At 45.3% G+C, this 20,466-nt stretch overlaps 1 protein-coding gene across 1 annotated transcript in view; it reads left to right on the top strand.

Annotated features, from left to right (window-relative positions):
- The window catches only part of LOC122790655 (exonuclease mut-7 homolog), a gene marked incomplete in the record, with an annotated part of 2,442,473 nt that overhangs the window by 625,933 nt on the left and 1,796,074 nt on the right, over positions 1-20,466 (top strand). Inside the window, 1 exon segment of the mRNA XM_044058180.1 lies at positions 18,396-18,563. Coding sequence (XP_043914115.1) covers positions 18,396-18,563 — 168 coding nt within the window.

Genomic DNA, 20,466 nt, shown 5'->3' with positions numbered 1-20,466 from the left:
CGCAGAATTTTCAAAAACCGCCTGGACAGGAGCCCAAAAAAGAGGATGTGTCCGGGGAAACCCGGACGTATGGTAACCTTAGCCTGAATTATCTGAATAGAATGGGTGAATAAACTTAGCTTTCTCCTGTCATGTGCAGCAGTTTTAATTAATTTATTTTATTTATAGGTATTTGTTTATCAGATTAGTCTGGCTGGTTCTACAAAAAATCAAACAAAATATATGTATAATATATATATATATACTCACATACATACATATATATACTGTTTCAGCTGAGGCGCTGGGAGAAAAGCTCCAGTACAAAAATACAATTTATAATTAATGATTACACTTGAATTATAAAACAATACAGAGTCATGAATGGTAACAAAGTGTAAATAAAAGAAAGGCATAATTATATAATACTTTACAATACAATTTTAAAACAGCAATGTAATATGATGTCATTTTGTGAAAAATGTAATAACTCTGAAATGATGGAGTTGTAATTATACTAAATTACAGGGAAAATATAATGAGTAGTATAAAATAAGGTAATAAAATAAAAGGAAAAATACATTTTGCTACATCATTACCAATAAAAACACTGGACATGTTTTGAGCGGGATACTGCATATGTTATCCACACAGTGCCTTTGCAAAGCACTAATCATCATTTTTAATTTTTTTTTGATTACTGTGATCATTAGAAAAGATGCCTGCCAACACATTACATGCCTTTCAACTGACTATGTACTCCTAATTTAATGTTGTGCCTGGTATCACTCCCAGGGTTGGAACTGCCTTGACTGTAGGTGGACTGTGAAACTGCTTTAGACATACCTGTCGTATAGGTTCATGGCTAGTTAATAGACTAGCTGCGTCAGGGGAGCCATTTTAAACCCAGCCAATTTCCCTTCAAAAGTGAGAATCAAACCCTTTGCCTTCTATTTATGAGGTAAAAACCTTAATCATTGTGCAAACCCCTGAGTTTTCTGAAGGAATGTTGTATTTTAAACAAGCTACATCTTAGGTTTATAGGTATTAGGCTAGATGCCCATGTGGATTATTTTAAGCCTAGTTCATTTCTCTTGGTAAGAATCACACTCTGTACCTCTTGCCTTTGAGGTAAACACCTTAACCTTTATGCCAACCCCTAGCCCTAAATAAAGCACACCTTACTTTTTTGATTTGTACTATGGGATATTTATATCCACCTGATCTACCAGTAACTCAAACAGATGGGACTACAGTTCAACATCTCATCCAATGGATGACCCAGTCAGGAGTACAACACCTCTCTTATATTGCACTACAGTGTCAGCAGTTCAACTACCTGTCTGGAAAGAGAACCCACAGCTTTCTGTACTAAAGGCAAGTGTGCTTCATGTTGCACCACTGGCACTCAATCTCTTAGCGCAAAAAATATGGACAAAGCCTGAAACAATGGGGGACAAAGGCCCACAAATAGGAACAGATTTTAAATGTCACTCTTATAAACTTGATAGAGTAAATGGATCTGAAGTAGTTTACTTCATTTGGTCTTCAACCTGTGGGGTTACGGATCCGTATCGGATCCGAGCCGGGAAATTTTACTAGCATCAGTTCTGATTTCCAAACTCCTCCTCCCCTTACCCATAATACACCTCCACTGCCTTCCATCCCCAGATCTCGTTTGCCAAGAATTGCTTCAGCGTCGTATCTTCTGAGCTTCAACAAGTCAGTGGGTTAAAAACCTTTCTTGAGTAAGTAATTTTTCTCATTTTCTGTCAGTTAATGTTAGTATAGGTCCTCTTTCTCCTCCCCTTGGTTGGTGCATCAAGTGTTAGTGTTTTAGGTTAGTTAGAGTAGTTTGTTCTGTGGTGTAGGTAGTAGCCCCCCCCCACAAGCGATCCTTTTGGTATACGAGTGTGGTGAGTGGGTACATGTGTGTTTAATTAGAACCTGTCTGTTTTTTTACCAAGGTTATCTTTCTATAATTAGGATGGCTGAAAAGCTTGTTTTCAAGCGCTGCCATAAGTTAACTTAAGTGGATGGCCACACTGTGTTTTTGTGCTTGGGCATGGCCCACCTGAGTGTGGACTGTAGCTTTTGTGCGGGCTTCATCCCCCGCGCCCTAAAGGATAGGAAGGCCAAGTTGGCCCTCAAAGGTCTTCTTCCTCCTTCAGACTCTGTTTCCTCGTCTCCGGCTTCAGTCACAGCAGCTGCTGTGGCCGCTTCTCCCTCCTCTCTTCCTCTGGCTTCTCCTCCCTCCCAGGCTGGGACTCATCCTCCTGTACCAAAGCCTGTGGTAGCAGAGCAGAAAAGAGGTAGAGAGTGGGAGAGAGAGTTGAAGACGAGGAAAAAGAGAAAGAGGTCTCTGGACCTCGCTTCTCCTACCAAGACACCACGGATCCGTGACTCCCATTGGCTTCAATCTCCGAGGTTCTCCCCGGAGCCGGAGGAGACATGTCCAGCTTCTCGGGCCTTGGTGCCCCGACCCGCCAGGTTGAAGTCCGTGGCCTCGTCATGGTCCACTCGCTCCTTGTCTGACATGGCTCTGGATAAAATTATAAGGCGTTTTATCCGTGCACAGATCCAGATGGGGGTCTTGCCCGCCCCCCCATCCCTCAGGAGGGGGAGCTCGCTTCCTTTTTTTCAACCAATATCTCCTTCTCCGATCTCACCTTCGGGTTTGGAGTACTCTGATCCGAGATTAGCTTTGGTCAGGGGGTCAGCGCCGATGGTACCTGCTTCCTCGACTGACAGCTGCCTGGAGCGTTTTGGATCTGACCAGCTCGGATCCGGAGCTTGGGTGTCAGGATCCAAGGGAGTGAACCCTTTTTCATCGGCTCTTTGTCAGGCCAGGTTCCCTCCCTCAGGAGCTCCGTCCACCTTGGGCCCGGCTCTGATTCTCTTGTTGGACCCGGGGAGACCATCCTCCTTATTGGTTTCTCAGGAGGTTCAGTCTCCTTAGGCGTTCATGATAGAAAGTGTTCTCTCCATTGGATCGAGAATCCTCCCAGACTCCTTTGGCTATGACTATGGTCCCCATCGTTTTACGAGAGGGACAGCCCATGCTCGAAGAGCCACAGACGGTTCCCCGTGAGGAACAAGTGGCTTGTGAGCCTCCCCTGGAGAGCCCCACCAGAGAGGTGCCTCGCAATCATACGTGCAAGAGGAGGCACTTGGACTCCCCCGAGTCCCTCACCGATGACACGGTCTTAGATGATGGAGCCCCTAGGTCACCTCCCGAGGATATCTCCTTTGGAGACATCATGGAGATCCTGCGGTGAGGTTGGTCAGCGCGCAAACCTTCTACTGATGAGTCTGTGTTCTTGGAGGCTTTCGTCATGGGTCCATCTACTTCTTGGGTGTCCCCTCCCTCGGATCCTTTGGCGGATCTGGTCACCTTGCAGGCATGGAAGGAACCGGACACCATGGAACCTATCCCGAAAAGACCTGACAAGGTCCTGAGGCTCCCCCCCCCCATAGACAGGCCAGCTTGGAATAAGGGCTTCCCCATAGATGCCATGGTGGTAGCAGCAACCACTAAGAAGGAGCTTGCTCAGGAGAGTTCCACAGTCCACCCTACTGACCGAGAGTCATGGATGATGGACCGCCTAGGGAAGCGGGTGTATGCTTCAGCTACCTTTTAGATTAGGGCGCTGAACTACTTGGCCCATGTCACCAGACACCAACGCGACCTGGTAAGGGAGCTTGGAGGAGTCTCCCCCAAGTCCGTGTCGCAGGAGGGCAAGGCTTCGTTCTCTGCAAGGATGACCACTTAAAGGCAGTATTTAACACGTCCATGTGACTCCTCTCACATGCTACGGAAGGAGCGGCTAGGGTGGCTGGGTCCAGCATGTCCATGAGGTGCAATGCCTGACTCAGGTTATGTCAATTTTCCGAACCCTTCAAGGTGTCTTTTGCCAATGCCCCTTATGACTGCTCTAGACTCTTTGGTAAGACTGTCAAGGAGACATTAGTCCAGAGTGAGAAGGACGGGAAGACACTGTCTGCCGTCAGGATCCGCTTCTCTAACCCTCAAAGGTCCTTTTCTCGGACCCAGAGAGGGCAAAAGAAGATGTGGTTCTGGAAGTCACAATATTCCCGGGACACTCGGGGCTCTTCTACCCCCCAGAGGCAGAGGGGACAGAATGGACGCCGACCCAGTGGCAGAGGGGGTCCGTGGAACTTTGGGTCTCGAGAGCCTTTTTCGGACAGACCTGGGCAGCAACCCTGAGAGGTTGCCCAACTGCTCTACTCTGGAGGCCGTCATGAGACTGTTGTCCTTGCACCCAGCGGCATGGGAGTCCATAACAATGGATCACTAGGTGCTCCAAATCATAACCAGGGGATGCTCTATCCCCTTCGTGGGTTCCCTCAAATTTCCCAGACAGCTCCTGAATGTACCATCCACGCAAAGGGAGGTAGCAGCACAGGAAATTTCCAAGCTGCTAGAAAATCGAGCCCTGAAACCATCCCCTCAGATCAGTCCAGATCGGGCTTCTACTCCAGGTTCTTTTTGGTGCCAAAGAAAATGGGGGACTTAATGTCCATTCTGGACCCCTCTGTCCTGAACCTGTCAGTTGCCAAAGAGAAGTTCAGGATGGTCACATTACAGTCCATGCCGTACCTGCAAGAGAGTGACTGGATGTGCTCGTTAGATCTCCAGGATGCTTACTATCACTTCAAAATGCACAGAAGCTGCAGGAGGTTCCTCTGCTTCCAGCTAGGAGTCAATCACTTCCAATTTTGAGCCCCTACCTTTTGGTCTCACCACAGCCCCCAGGGTGTTTACCAAAGTTATGGCAGTGGTAGCGGCTCACCTGAGGCTTCAGGGGATGCAGGTCTATCCATACCTGGATGATTGGCTCCTCTCTGCTCCCACCATGCATCTACTCTCCCAAACCAGGGATGATTTCTTGACTCTTGCCCTGCATTTGAGGATCACAATCATTGCTTCCAAATGTCTCCTAGATCCTGTGCAGGTGACAGACTACATTGGTGCCAGGATAGATACTCTTCAGTGCAAAATCTTCATGACCTCGGAGAGAGTTCAAAACCTGAGGCTGCATGCCTCCCTGATCTACCACTCTCTTCTCCCAACAGCGGAATCAGTGTTAAGCATCTTAGGCTCGATGGCAGCAATCATAACTCTTCTCCCATGTACTCGGTTGCACATGAGAATTCTACAGTGGACTCTAGCTGTGCAATAGTCCCTGTTGGAACTGCCATTGACATATACAGTTCAACTCAGTCGAGTCTGTCGGTCGTCCCTCATATGGTGGATGTGTCCTCCGGACATTTTGGAGGGATGACCTTTTGTTCCAGCCCTGGGCCAAACCACAGTGACCATGGATGCCTCCCAACTTGGGTGGGGGTGGGCATTGTTCGGGCAGGACAGTCCAAGGTCTGTGGTCCCCCATAGAGACCATCTTGCTTATAGATGTCCTAGAGATGAGGGTGGTCCTTTTAGCGTTGCAGGCTCTTCATGCCTTTCTTCCTCTGAGGACGATTGCTATTCAGTCAGTCAACATGTCAGTGGTCTAGTATATCAACAAATGGGGAGGGACCAGATCTTTCCCCTTTGTCGCGAGACCATGACAGTGTGGGCATGGGCGATCTCCACCAGTTGCTTTCTCATCGCAATGCACATTCCGTGACAGTCCAGCATCCTAGCAGACAGGCTAAGTTGGACCATTCTGATGCCTTACGGTTGTCTCTGAATGTGTCAGGAGGGGAACAGATCTTCAGCGAGTGGGGCAACCTTGCTGCTATCGCTTCGCATCTCCTTCCAACGTGAAGTGGAGCAAGTTTTTCGCTATGAACCCCCCCTGCCGGGAGAGTCCCCCAGAGACGCTCTAGTTCATGCTTGGCCTCTCAGTCTTCTGTATGCTTACCCGCCAGTACCTCTCATTCCAAGGTTTCTACAGAAAGCTCATCGACTGGGAGCGAAGTTATCCTCATTGCCCCGTTCTGGCCTCGCCAGGTATGGTTTTCCTTCCTTTGGTCTCACCTTCTGGCTCTGCCTTGGATCCTAGATCCCATTCAGGATTTAATTTCACACCCTTCGGTGGTGCCTCATCTGAATATGGACAGCCTGAAGCTCACAGCTTGGTTGCTTCAGTTCCCGTGATTGCTAGGACTCCTGGACTATCCTCCTCCGTTAGATCTATTTTGGTAGCTGCTCATAAATCTCCGACCAGGAAGGTTTATCGCAGCAAGTGGAAACGTTTTTCTTTTTTGGCCTCTCAAAGGAGTTTAGACCCTTTCACGGTTCCTATGTCCACTATTCTTTATTTTCTAGCTGATATTTTTCAACACTGAGCTAGTTTTTCTACTGTCAAAGTTCAGTTGGCTGCTATCTCTTATTTTCATGTGGGCGAGAATTTTGCCTCTTTAGCCTCTTCCAGACTGTGTAAAACCTTTATTAAAGGCACCTTTTTGTTAAGCCCCCCCGGTTAAAGATCCTGTTCCCCCTGGGGACCTTACTATGGTTCTTCAAGCTTTGGTCGCTCTGACTTTTGAGCCTGCCACAACTGCAGATCTAAAATTTTTATCTTGGAAAACAGCTTTTCTGGTAGCTCTTACCTCTGCAAAAAGGATTTCAAAATTACAGACCTTGTCCATCAAAATTCCTTACATGATTTTTCACAAAGATAGGGTTTCCCTTCGTACCAATCCATTCTTTCTTCCTAAGGTGGCATCACTAGTCAGTATTGATCAGACCATCAATTTGCCTGTGTTTTTTCTTAATTTTACTAACAAGATTTATTTTTTTTTTATTTATCTTTTGTTGACCGGGAAAGTCCGACTAGGTTCCACAGAGCCTGTTTTCAGCGGAGGCCCGGGGAGAAATGCTCCAGATGCATGTCTTTGGAATGTGGGAGGAAACCGGAGTACCCGGAGGAAACCCACGCGAACACAGGGAGAACATGCAAACTCCACACAGAAGGCACCCCAGCCGAGAATCGAACCGGTGAACCTCTTGCTGTGAGGTGACAATGTTAACCGCTGCACCACTGCGCCGCCGGAATGCGGAAGATGGAATATGAAACCCCACATGCTGGATGTTCATAGACTGTTCTGATTCTATTTACACAGGACCAAAAAACTTCCGTAATTTTGATCAATTGTTTGTATCCTTCTATAAACCCTTTTGGGGGAAACCTTACCTCTAAGGTCACTATAGCTAAATGGATTTCTTCATGCATCCTGCAGGTCTGTAAGGACAGAGGCATGTCTCCTCCAGGTTAGGTGAAAGCTCATTCCACTAGGTCCATGGATACGTTGGCGGCCTTTTGGTCTAGAGTGTCTTTGGATGATATTTGTTCTGCAGCTACTTGGTCCTCATCTCTTACATTTATTTCTCATTACAAATTGGATTTGACTTCCAGAAGGAGAGCATCCTTTGGTTCTGCGGTGCTCCGGAATACCCTTCCATGAGGGCCTCCCAGGAGTTTGTTTAGCTGGGGACTCTGTCCCACAGGTTGAAGACCAAATGAAGTAAACTACTTCAGATAAAGAAGTTACGTACTCCCCCTAATGTTCCATCTGAGTTAGTTGTACTTTATTTGTCTTCAACCGTCCCTCCCTCCTTCCCCCGGACCTTGATCAACCTACGGGCTGCAGTATAGGTCATAAGAAAATGTTTTCAGGTCGGGTTATCAGTATAAGGTTCAGCAAACTTGATCTGGGTATGGAAGGCAGCGGGAGGTGTATTATGGGTAAGGGGAGGAGTTTGGAGCTCGTAGCTGATGCTCGTAAAAGTTGTTGGCTCGGATCCGATATGGATCCATAACCCCACAGGTTGAAAAGAAATGATGTACAACTACTCCGATGGAACGTTATGGTGAGTACATAACTTCTTTTTTTGTAATAGCATACATTTTCTGAAGGATATGAAGCCTACAACTTAAATCCATCCATCCACAATCCTTTTTTCCCTTTTTTCTTTACACATGGAGTCGGGTTATCACTTCAGCAGCGACAGTCATCTAGAGACAAGGTTTACACAGCCAGGTGGCTAACCCTGCCACGGCAGTTCTTCCACACCACACACTCGCACCTATGGCTAATTTGTAGTGTCCAGTCCACCTTCTGCATGTCTTTGGAATGTGGGAGGAAACCAGAACACTTGGAGGAAACCCATGTAAACACAGGAAGACATGCAGACTACACACAGAAGGCACCCAAACTGAGAATCGATCCAGGGATCCTCTTGTGGTGATATGACAATTCTATCTGCTATACCACTGTGGCCCTGCAATTCAAATGCCTGTCATTATTTAGTAACTTAAATCCTCAGTGATGTCTCAGAAAACCCCAAACTTTGTTAGGAACATACCAAACATTTGAGACAAAAATCTGGTCATTCAGAGAAAATCTGGACTGTGGAGAGGTTTGGTTTTAGAAACACAGAGCAAAAGTTCTTGCAGCATCATATGTGCTGTCATGTATAAAGGAGAATGTTTAGTGATATCTTATCTTGCTGATATGTACAGTGGATAGAAAACACACCCCTGTGCTGCGGTAGCATTGTTGCCTCACAGCAAGACATTGTCCCGTTCGATTCTCAGCTAGAGCGTCTTCTGTGTGGAGGCATGCGTGAATGGGCATGCCTTTGTTGAAGGTTGTGCATCAGGGCTGGTAACTCGGCACGTAAAAATCCACTACCAAACATAAGTGGACCGGAGTTCCGCTGTGGCGACCCCTAACTGGGATAAGCCGAAAGACACAACAACAACACACCCCTGTTAAAATGCCATTTGTGATATAAAAAATGAGACCACAATAAATAATTTCAAAACTTTTCCCACCTTTAATGTGACCTACAACCTGTACAATTCAATTGAAAAACAAATCTGTTAGGGGAAAAAATATAAAAATTAAAAAACATACAATATGCTGGTTGCATAAGTGTGCACGCCCTTAAATTAATACTTTGTTGAAGCACCTTTTGATTTAATTACAGCATTCAGTCTTCTTGGGTACACACCTGCCATCAATTAAAGAGACTCTGATTAACACCAAATAAAGTTCAGCTGCCCTAGTAGGATTTTCCTGACATTTACTCACTTGATTGCTACAACAGAAGCCATAGTTCACAGAGAGTTTACAAAGCATCAAAGGGATCTCGTTGTTGAAAGGTTAGGAGAAGGGTACAAAAAAATTTCCACAGCATTGGATATACCATGGAACACATTCATCAAAGTGGAGAAAATATGGGACAACAGTGACATTGCAAACAACTGGATGTCCCACCAAAATTGATGAAAAGACCAGACGAAAACTGGTAAGGGAGGCTCCCAAGAGACCTACAGCAACACTGAAGGAGCTGCAGGAATTTCTGGCAAGTACTGGATGTCCTTCAAGAATGCAACTGCAGTCCTGACATATGGGTTGTCCTGCCTCAGGCAGCCCTTCGGTCGGCCAGATTCCAAAGTCTGGGTCTGGCGTCAGCCGATGTTGCCTTCTCCCCAACGTCAGAGCGGCTGGAGTATAAAGGCATCAGCCGACGCCATCTTCTTCAGTCTTTCTTGCCGCGCGGTGCCCGAAGCAGAAGCAGTTCGCAAGTGCCGGTCGGTCAGCTCCTGTGTTTTCAGTTACCAAAGTCATCTAAAAGCTAAGTACCCCATTGGGGAATATTTTTTCTTGCCTCAGCCGATGTCAGAACAAATTGAGAAAGTTAATAATTGTTTGTCTTGTGGTAAACAAATACCTCATAAGGACTTTCATTCTTACTGCCTCCCTTGCCTGGGCCCAGACCACGATGTCTCGGCCTGTGCCTCCTGTGCTTGCTTTAATAAGCGTACTCTCAGGCGCCGGGCAGAGTTTGCCGAAGACTTTTTTGGAGAATCTTACGCTTACAACATGCCGTTGGAACAACCGACAGCACAAACTACCAAAAAACGAAAGGACCAGGACCGACATCCTCGGCCCGCGTCTTCCACCGATATACCGCCTAAGCCCTCCGCGAGTGCTTCGGTCCCTTCGGAAGTGGTAATTCAACCGCTCCAGGCCGACGACACCGCGTTAGCTCATCCCTCGGTCTCGGAGGCTACTCTGGTGCCAGTTGTTGATTTTCCTCTGGAAACCAAAGTTCTGGATCTACCCGACACCATTCCAGTGGACAAAGTTACCCCTGCACGTGGGGCAGCTAGGCCTCTTGTATCCATGTCAATCAAGGCCTTTGCACGTGCTAAGGCCGCCAGCCAGGCCAAGGCCCATCCCAAGCCTGCTTCTCAGGCTCCTTCTTCTGACAAACAAATCATGTCTCTGGCTGCAGATCTTATTTCTCTTATTAGGGGGTCTCAGCCTCACCTAGACAGAGGTTCTCAGCCGCCTGCAGAAAAAAGGCCTAGAACTGAGCAGGGAGACAACCTCTCCTCAGATGAAGCCTCTGGGGATTCAGAGCATTCAGAAACCCAAGAAGAATCCTTCCAGGCCTATGAGGACTCTGATGCTGAGGAATCTATTCCCTCTGACTCCCCTACAGAGGATTTTTCTTTCGGTGAAGTCCTCCACTCTATGAGGGAGCATTTTAAGTGGCAGGGTCAGAAATTTTCTGATTCCAGGAAAAGGCTACGTACCTTCCTTAAGTTACCCCAGCACAGACCTTTAGCTATTCCACCAGTTTTGGATGTCCTGGATGATGTTTTCTCCGACTCCAGTGCTTCCCCTGATTCTCTCCCTCCTGCTCCTGTCAAGCCAGACCGATATTATAGGGTCCCTGACACTCACAAGCATCTCTTTAAGGCCCACTCTGTGGATCTAGAAACTATTTCACAGGGCCCCAAAGGAGTGGCTACCTCCTCAGCCAGGAATCCACTGCCAGCTGACAGGGAAGCAAGGTCCCTTGAGAGATGGGGTAAAAAAGTCTATACCTCTACCACCCTTGCCATGAGGTCTCTTAACTGCCTTTTTCATATGTTTCAGTACCAGGATTATTTACTGGATGATTTGCAGAAAAAGATAGCCTCTCCTGAGCCTATAGATAGAAAGGCATTGCAGGATTTGGTACATAATACCCAGCAGGTGAGTAATCATTTTCTACAGTGTGGTTATGATGCATTGGAGGCTTCATGTAGGGCAGCTATGACAGGGGCTGTTATCCGTAGACATGCTTGGTTGAAAGAACAGCCGTTGCCAGATCATGTTAAAGTAAAGCTCCTGGATGCACCTCTGGATAAACAGAAGCTTTTTGGAGCTAATGCTCAGGATGTGTTGAAATCTATTGAAGAGAAGGCAAAATCAGTTCAAACAGTAAAGGATTTCCTCCAGGTTCAGCCCCCAAGGTTCAGCCGGAATTGGCCTTCAAAGAATTGGTCCTTTCCAGACTCTGACAAGTTTCAAAGGGGAAAGAGCAGGCGTGCACAAGGTAGAGGGCAATACAGAGGCTCCTACAGGGGACGCCAATGGCAACCACAAAATCAAAGAAATGGCACAGGTAGTACACCTGCACCACAGGGACAATCACAATGACTTAGCTTTCACTCCACCTACCAAGGCTCAAAGAGAATCACCTATAGGCGGAAAATTATCTCTATTCTCAAAAAACTGGCACATTATAACAAAGGACAATTGGATTCTGGACATAATAGACAGAGGTTACAGGTTCCACTTCCATACCTTACCAACAGGACAAGGCATGCCAAACCTGCCACAAAATCAAAGGGCAGAGGCACTCAAAGAAGTCTCAAAGCTGTTACAAATAAAAGCAATAGAGAAGGTTCCTCCTCAGGAACAATGCCAGGGATTTTATTCAAGACTGTTCCTTGTTCCAAGAAAAGAAAAACAATGGAGGCCTATATTGGACTTGTCCGTTCTAAGTACTTTTCTCATGGTGCCAAAATTCAAGATGCTGACGTTACAGCAACTTCTTCCCATGCTGGGCAAGGGATCTTGGCTGGTTACTCTGGAACTCAAGGAGGCATACCTGCATGTCCCTATCAGACACAGTTGCAGAAGATACCTCAGATTTCTTGCAGGAACAGAGCACTATCAATTCTCAGCATTGCCGTTTGGCTTATCTACTGTGCCCAGAGTATTCACGAAATGCCTGGCATCAGTAGTGGCACATTGCAGACTCCAGGGGATTCAAATATACCCTTACCTGGACGACTGCCTAATACAAGCAGACAGCAAACAGACCTTGATAAGACACTTGGATTACGTCATTCAATTGCTGCAGGCTTTGGGATACACAGTCAACATTCAAAAACCAAGATTGCTGCCATCTCAAGAGATTATATTTCTAGGAGCAAAACTGGACACACAGCTACAAATGGCTTTCCTAACAGAGGAGAAACAAGAACATTTAACAGCTTACTTCAGAGGCCTAGCAAAATTAACCCTCCTGACCGCAAGGAAGACTTTGCAGGCCCCTGGGGTTCATGGCATCTTGCATTCTTCTAATCTCTCTGGCAAGACTACACATGAGAAAGCTGCAATGGTACCTAAAAAGCTTGTGGTCACAACACAGCCACAACCTAGAAGACATAATACCACTCATACCATGCCTGCAAAGGGAATTTTTGTGGTGGGCTCAAGCAAGTCACTTAAACGAAGGCATGCTTTTCAACAAACCTCCAACAAGCCAAACTGTTACAACAGATGCCTCAGACCTAGGATGGGGGGTGCACATGGATGGCAGATGCATTCAAGGGCAATGGTCTCCCATGGAGATGCATCAGCACATAAATCAAAAAGAGATGTTGGCAGTGATACATGCAATAGAAGCCTTTGGAAAATCTCTTCAACAAGGTCATCTGCTAATAAGAACAGACAACACCACTGTCATGTGGTACATAAACAAACAAGGGGGCACTCATTCCTACCCCCTCTGCAGACTAACAATGATTCTTTGGGAAAAGTCCCTGAAACTGAACATCTACTTGCAATCCCAGTTTGTTCCAGGCAAGGACAATGTTCTGGCAGACAGATTGAGCAGAAATTTCTTGGATCCACACGAATGGATGCTACACCCACGCATTTTCGCACAAATAGCATCTACATGGGGAAGACCAGACATAGACCTCTTTGCATCTCAATCATCACCTGGAAAGGTTCTGCACAAGGATACACCATCCTCTAGCTTGGAGAACGGATGCTCTTTCCTTCAGCTGGAATGCTCTAACAATTTATGCATTCCCTCCTCTACCTTTGCTCACCAAGGTGTTACTGAAGATCAAGGCAGAACAGCCAAGAGGAATCTTGATAGCTCCAGACTGGCCAAGGCAACACTGGTATCCACTACTATTGAGCATAACCCACTCCAAACCATGGCCCTTGCCTCAATGGCCTCTGCTCCTGACTCAACACAGTTACAAGACTGTTCAACAGAACCTGCAAACCCTAAAGCTAACAGCTTGGAGAGTTCCATGACTCAGACCCATGACTCACTCTCTGAAAAAGTTCAGGAAATTTTGCTGGAGGCACGCAGACCTTCCACCAGAAAAACCTATTCGGCCAAATGGAAGAGATTCACCATCTGGAATGTCAACAAGGGCCAGGATGCATCATTGGTGAACATACCTCAGATATTGGAATACTTGACAGAAATGTTTCACAGTGGCCTCTCATACTCTTCCATCAAAATCCACGCTTCAGCTATCTCAGCACATTACAACTGTGATCCACCTGTGTTCTCGCATCCTTTGCTAAGACAGCTTCTAAGAGGCATAAAGAATATTAAACCTCCAAGGAAGCTACCAATTCCTGCATGGGACCTCAGTTATGTCTTGGAAAAATTAACTTTTCCTCCTTTTGAACCAGCAGCATCTTCAGAAATTCAATTTCTCTCTTGGAAAACGGTTTTCCTGTTGGCAGTCACTTCAGCAAGAAAAGAGTTTCGGAGATACAGGCCCTCATGGCAGTTCCTCCCTTTATCATCTTTCATCAGGACAGAGTTTCCCTTAGGACCAATCCTTCATTCATGCCTAAGGTGATATCCAGAGTGTCTCTAAACCAAGCAATTCACCTGCCTACTTTCTTTCCTAATCCTCAAAATAAAGGGGAAAGGTTGCTGCATACTTTAGACATTCACAGACAACTACGCTATTACTTGGGCAGAACAAAGTCCACCAGGAAGTCTGACCAACTGTTTGTAGCCTATGCTGCTGGAGTGCAAGGGAAAGCAGTCACCAAACAAACTATCTCAAAATGGATTGGGCACTGCATCAGATTCTGATATTCTTTTCATGGAAAAAGTGTGCCAGCTAATACCACACTCCACCAGAGCTATGGCCACATCCACAACCTTTCTAAGAGGAGTGGCTACAAAAGATATTCTAGAGGCTGCTACATGGAGCTCCGTGCATACATTTACCAAACACTACAACCTGCCATTATACTCCAGATCCCGAGCAGGCTTTGCTTCGGCAGTCCTGCAGGGCCTTCTAGCTACACCATCTCTTGCTTAGTCCTACCACCCCCAGCTTGGCTATGGTATTCAACCCATATGTCAGGACTGCAGTTGCATTCTTGAAGGACATAGTACAGTTTTGTACCTACCATAAATGTAGATGTCCGATAGATATGCAACTGCAGTCAGGGTTTCCCTCCCTCCTACCCCTCTGTTTTTCCCATTTTGGGTCCTTACTCCCCTTACCTATCAGCTGGGGATATATGTTATGGTGTATCTGTTTATTACTGTTGTGCATATATGATTTTATCTGTTTATCCATTCACCAAATTTAGCCTTCACTGGAGTGCACCTGGCATCTGGGGCAAGAAACACTGAAGAAGACGGCGTCGGCTGATGCCTTTATACTCAAGCCGCTCTGACGTCGGGGAGAAGGCAACATCGGCCGACGCCGGACCCAGACTTTGGAATCTGGCCGACCGAAGGGCTGCCTGAGGCAGGACAACCCATATGTCAGGACTGCAGTTGCATATCTATCGGACATCTACATTTATGGTAGGTACAAAACTGTACTTTGTGTAATACATGTGACAACAATCTCCCGTATTCTCCATATGTCTGGCCTATGGGGTAGGGTTGCAGGATGGAAGCCTTTTCTTACACTGAAAAACATCCAGGCCTGGCTAAAATGTGCAAAACAATACATCAGGTCTCCCAAAAGCATGTGGGAAAATGTGTTATGTTCTGATGAGACAAAGGTTGAACTTTTTGGCCATAAGGCCATTAAGGTTTAACCAAACATCCTAATAATGGGTGATTTCAACTACCCCACCATTAACTGGGAAAACTACTCATATACCAGCTCCTTCACTCAACGCTTTATGGAATTCATAAACTCCAATGCCCTGAATCAACTTATCCACACCCCCACCTGGGGCAACAATATCCTAGATCTAGTCATTACCAACATGAGTGACCGGTGTTCCACACCTGAAGTCAACGCCTCATTGGTCTGATCTGACCATAAGCTAATTACCCTAGATATCCACATCCTGCCCCCACCCCCCATTAAGGAAACCACGGTAAAAAATGTCTCCAAAGCCAACTTCATGCTTCTTAAGACAGAAGTGGTGAACTTCATGACAACCATGCAGATGGACAATACAGTTACGACTACTGAATCCTACACAATTGCACTTTATAAGCACTTACACGAGTGCATGGATCGTGCTATCCCAAACTGAACCAAGATGCTATCCTCCAAAAAAAGGAAGACAGTCTGGTGGTCCCATGCCATAAACAAAGGAAGAAACTGTTGCAATAGAGAGTAAAATCCCATGAGTGGAGGAGCTCCCAGGTCAGCCTTAGTAAAAAGCTGCGATCCCTGATAAAATCATCCAAAGTTAGTTACGAAAACAAAATTGCCACTGATTCTAAAGACAACCACAAAGCATTCTACAGCTATGTCAAGAATCTCAATGGCAACACTCAGATCTGCTCTGAGTTACAGCACAATGGCACTAAATATACAGACCCAACTGATATTGCCAACATCCTGGCAGATAGGTTCAGTGCTAACTTTACCCCCCTCTCATCCCCTAAAAAGCCCATCTCTATACCGGAAGAATGCAAAGTTCCTGTAATCATGGCTGCACAGGTAAAAACCACAATCTCCAAAGCCAAGAACACAGCATCTGTGGGACCAGACAACATCCCAGGCTGCGTTCTACACGAACTACAGAACTAACTGGCACCCCACCTAAGTACCATGTTCAATCATAGCCTCACCTCAGGCTTTGTGCCCGCTGAATGGCGCACAGCGACGGTTATCCCACTCCACAAGGGGAAGCCACTACAGACTCCGGGAACTACCGCCCTATTAGCCTGATGAGCCTGGTCTGCAAGGCCATGGAACGTGTCATCATGGAACTTATAAACAAAGACAGTGGTAATCTCCATACTCTGGACCCCACCCAGTTCTGGTTTGTAAAATCAGATCATGTCTCCTAAACCTGATAGACTTCTTTGAAGCAGTCACCAAAGCCGTAGACAGGGGTAAGGTGGTTCACACAGCCTATCTAGATCTTGGCAAGGCTTGGGATCACTTCTGTGGCTCTGCTCGACAGTGGCACAGGAAACTAATTTTCTTGAGTGGCAAAAGCCAGGGTACCTTTTTGGCTGGGCTTATATAGGCCCTAGGGCCGATAGCCTAGTACCTACCTATGAAACTATAATTTCAAAAATTAGGTTTGGTGAAAAAAACGACACTTCGCATCACCTGAAGAACACCATCCCCACGGTGAAGCATGATGGTGGCAGTGACATGCTTTGGGGTTGCTTTTCTTCAGCTGGAACTGGGGCTTTAGTCAAGGTGGAGGGAATTATGAACATTTCGAAATACCAGTCACTTTTGGCCCAAAACTTTCAGCCATGTGCTAGAAAGCTGAAGATGAAGAGGAATTTCACCTTTCAGCACTACAAAAACCCCAAGCATACATCCAAATCAACAAAAGGAGGGCTTCACCAGAAGAAAATTTAAAGTTTTGGAATGGCCCAGCCAGAGTCCAGACCTAAATTGAATAGAAGATCTGTGGTGTGACCTGAAGAGGGCTGTGCGCAAGAGACAGTCATGCAATCTGACAGATTTGGAGCACTTTTGCAAAGAAGAGTGGCCAGATATTGCCAAGTCAAGATGTGCCACGCTGCTATCGTACTCCTACCCAAGAAGACTGAATGCTGTAATTAAATCAAAATGTGCTTCAACAAAGTATTAAACCAATCATCCAAATAAGCAGCAGACTGTCACAGGCATAAATTAGGTTTATTGCAGCAGTAAAGGCTCTCAAATTAACGTTACACTTTTAAAATATGTTTTTGTCTTCAACTTCAACAAAGTATTAGTTTAAGGGTATGTATGCGCAACAAAGTATTAGTTTAAACACTTATGAAACCAGCGTATTGTACATTTCTTATTTTTTATATTTTCCCCTAACAGATTTCTTTGTTCTTCATTTGAATTGTACAGGTTATAGGTCACATTAAAAGGTGGGAAAAGTTTTGAAATGATTTATTGTGGTCTAATTTTTTTACATCACAAAAACCTGGCATTTTAACAGGGGAGTGTGTAAACTTTTTATATCTACTGTATGTCATTGCATGTGACATCAGGTAGCTCCAGTCCTACCAACTGATTTGTGTTAATGTGTTTATGGCATGCACCCATTACTGGGATAGTGCCATATTACAGTCAGAAATGCCACCTCTTTCTTCTGGAATAGTAAATCTTGTGAAATGCTGTTCTTTCCATCCCACCCTCCTATCACCTGCAACTCCTCAGTAGGAAACCTTTTCTGTTCTAATGTTGTCAAGATTCCTAGATGGGGTCTTATTTAAACTTAAACATATAGGAGGTTACATTTGGCAAGGTCTTACATTTACATGCATTGGGATTCTTATTGTTTCCTTGCTTGTTATGTTTTTTTTTAATCCACCCATTTAACTGAACTGGGTCACTATGCTAAATGCAAGTGTACCTTTTTAGATGATGCCTGGTATAGAAGTGGCAGACACAAAGTTTGCAAGCAATGAACATTACACAGGTGTATCTTAATACTTGTGAAAAGTGTGCAGTTGTAAAAAATAATGGTGCTTGCATGCGTGAAAATAGATCACGTCACATTTTGCTGTTATTTACATGACATTAGTCAAAATGAGCCTTTTGTTTCATATATGTATATTTTCTTGGTAAGTGAGGTAGGTGGCTGGTTTGGGCCCACTCAAAAATTACATTGGTGATAACGATCTAGAATAGCTGTAGTTGGTGCACATTTTTCATCTACTTGACCTTCGATTTTGTGAGAATCACAAACTTGGTCTGAAGAAGGTCCTTGATAGTTTATTTCTATGCTGTGCATTATGGTAGCTCTTCACTTGTTAATGACCAACAGTGTCAGTACTTGTGTGTGTTTATGGCATAGGTCCTTTGTAAAACTCAGTAGTCTGTAATAGCCCTTTGCTGTAATCTGTTGTCCTTAATTCTATTTGTGCTTCTCTTTGTTTCCAGACTGGCATGGCACTAAAGCAGCAGCAGTGTCGGGCTTTCACTATTGTAATTGAGAGCCAGGCAAACTTGCTAGAGCCACTAATCAGTGTGTACCAGCTGGATCAGGCAGACAGAGCCTACCTGCTTGAGCAAGTCAGCTACCTCTCTGAAAGAGGCAGATACAAGGAGGTGAGTGTCATGTATTCTAATACCTATGAAAATTAACTGTAAATAAGGAAAAATAATTCATGTTGATTTATTGAGGACATTCCTTTGCCTAAATGTCAGGTCCTCCACCTTTTGTTAAAGGTGGTGGTGCTTTGCTAACCATGTGCTGCTTATATCTGAGCAGTTCAGATTCACTTCATGTTGTATTGCTGGAGTTGTTTATTTAGGCAGTTAAGCAGTGTAGGTGCTCATTCATCTGACAATGTGTATGTATGAACTGGTGTTTAGTTACTGTCTCTGTTACAAATCCTGGTTATGTTGAAAGCATTGTGGCTTGTTGACAAGCACTCATGCTTTTAATGGGAAGGCAGGCTGCTTTACATATTGGCTGTTGAATTTAATTTGCTTAAGTACTAAGCTGCAGGTTTGTTTACTTTGTCATGATTGGCTTAATGTGGGTGAGCTGCACCTTCCAAAGCCAACGTTTTGGTGCAAAAGGATGATGCCATGACTGGGATGTAGTTGATCCGTAATTAATTAGTGATATCCATTCTGGAGTAGCCTTCAAGTTGAAGTCCTTTCCACTGTTACCTCAATTGGCTGACCTGGCACGCTACTAGAGAGCTGGGCAATGTAATGATGGTAATGAGCAGATTGACAAGCCATCCTCTGAGACTGGACGCTACTGACACTCCTATACTGGTGACTTGTAGTGGAGTCTGAGGGAACTCATCAAGTAGGCAATGGGGCATCTGTATGCAACAGCTTCTTAGGTTTGTGTTGTAGCCAAGACAGTGAATGTGCTGGAGCATGCATACATGGAATGGCCCTGACATTGTAATCTCTGCTTAAGTGGGAGTGTGTGGCACGTCAGCCATTGGCACAACAGTGGTATAGACCTAAGCAGGAAATCTTGTTAATTGCCTGAGGGGAAATACCCCCCCCCCTCCAGACACTAGGGTGTTGGGAGAGGAATGATGGTCAGGAATCAGTAGGGAGAAAAATGGTCAAGAAGGAAAAAAAATACACCTTGCAAAGTGAGGAAGCTTGTCATTGGTTGTCTGATTGCATGTTTTATAATCCAGACAATCGTCCTCTTAATACCTACATTGTAACCTCTCACTGTTATAACAGGGGAAATTGCTGTTTTTTCCTTAATCAGCATCTCTTAAAGTAAGCAATACCATGTCTGTACACACAATAAAAGCAGATAAAATATCTTTTTGCAGTACTCCCAGAACATACCAGTAGAGCTACATATGCCGTTTTTTTCATTTTTCTTCCCTCTCCATCATCATCTTCTTCTTTCGGCTGTTCCCGTTAGGGGTCACCACAGCAGATCATTTATTTCCATTTCTTCCTGTCCTCTGCATCTTGTTTTGTCACACTAACCACCTGCATGTCCTCCCTCATCACATCCATAAACCTTATCTTAGGCCTTCCTCTTTAACTGTTAGCTTCATCCTTAGCATCTTTTTCCCAATTTACTCAGCATATGTCCAAACCAACGTAATTTTGCCTCTCTGGCTTTGTCTCCAAACCTTCCAACCTAGGCTGACTCTCTGATATGCTTATTCCTAATCCTGTCCACCTGCGTCACACCCGGTGCGAATCTTAACATCTTTAACTCTGCCACATCCAGCTCAAACTCCTGCCTTTTTGTTAATGCCACTGTCTCCAACCCATATAACATAGCTGGTCTCACTACCCTCTTGTAGACCTTCCCTTTAACTCTTACTGGTACTCTTCTGTCACAAATCACTCCTGACACTCTTCTCCACCCACTCCATCCTGCCTGTGCTCTCTTCTTCACCTCTCTTCCACACTCACCATTACTCTGAACTATTGATCCCAAGTATTTAAATTCATCCACCTTCGCCACCTCTACTCCTTGCATCCTCATCATTCCTCTATCCTCCCTCTC

Source organism: Protopterus annectens, chromosome 16.part0 (genome assembly GCF_019279795.1).
Source record: "Protopterus annectens isolate FY-2018-M chromosome 16.part0, PAN1.0, whole genome shotgun sequence".
In the NCBI taxonomy this organism is placed as follows: Eukaryota; Metazoa; Chordata; order Ceratodontiformes; family Protopteridae; genus Protopterus; species Protopterus annectens.
This window is presented reverse-complemented; position numbering and strand designations above follow the sequence as displayed.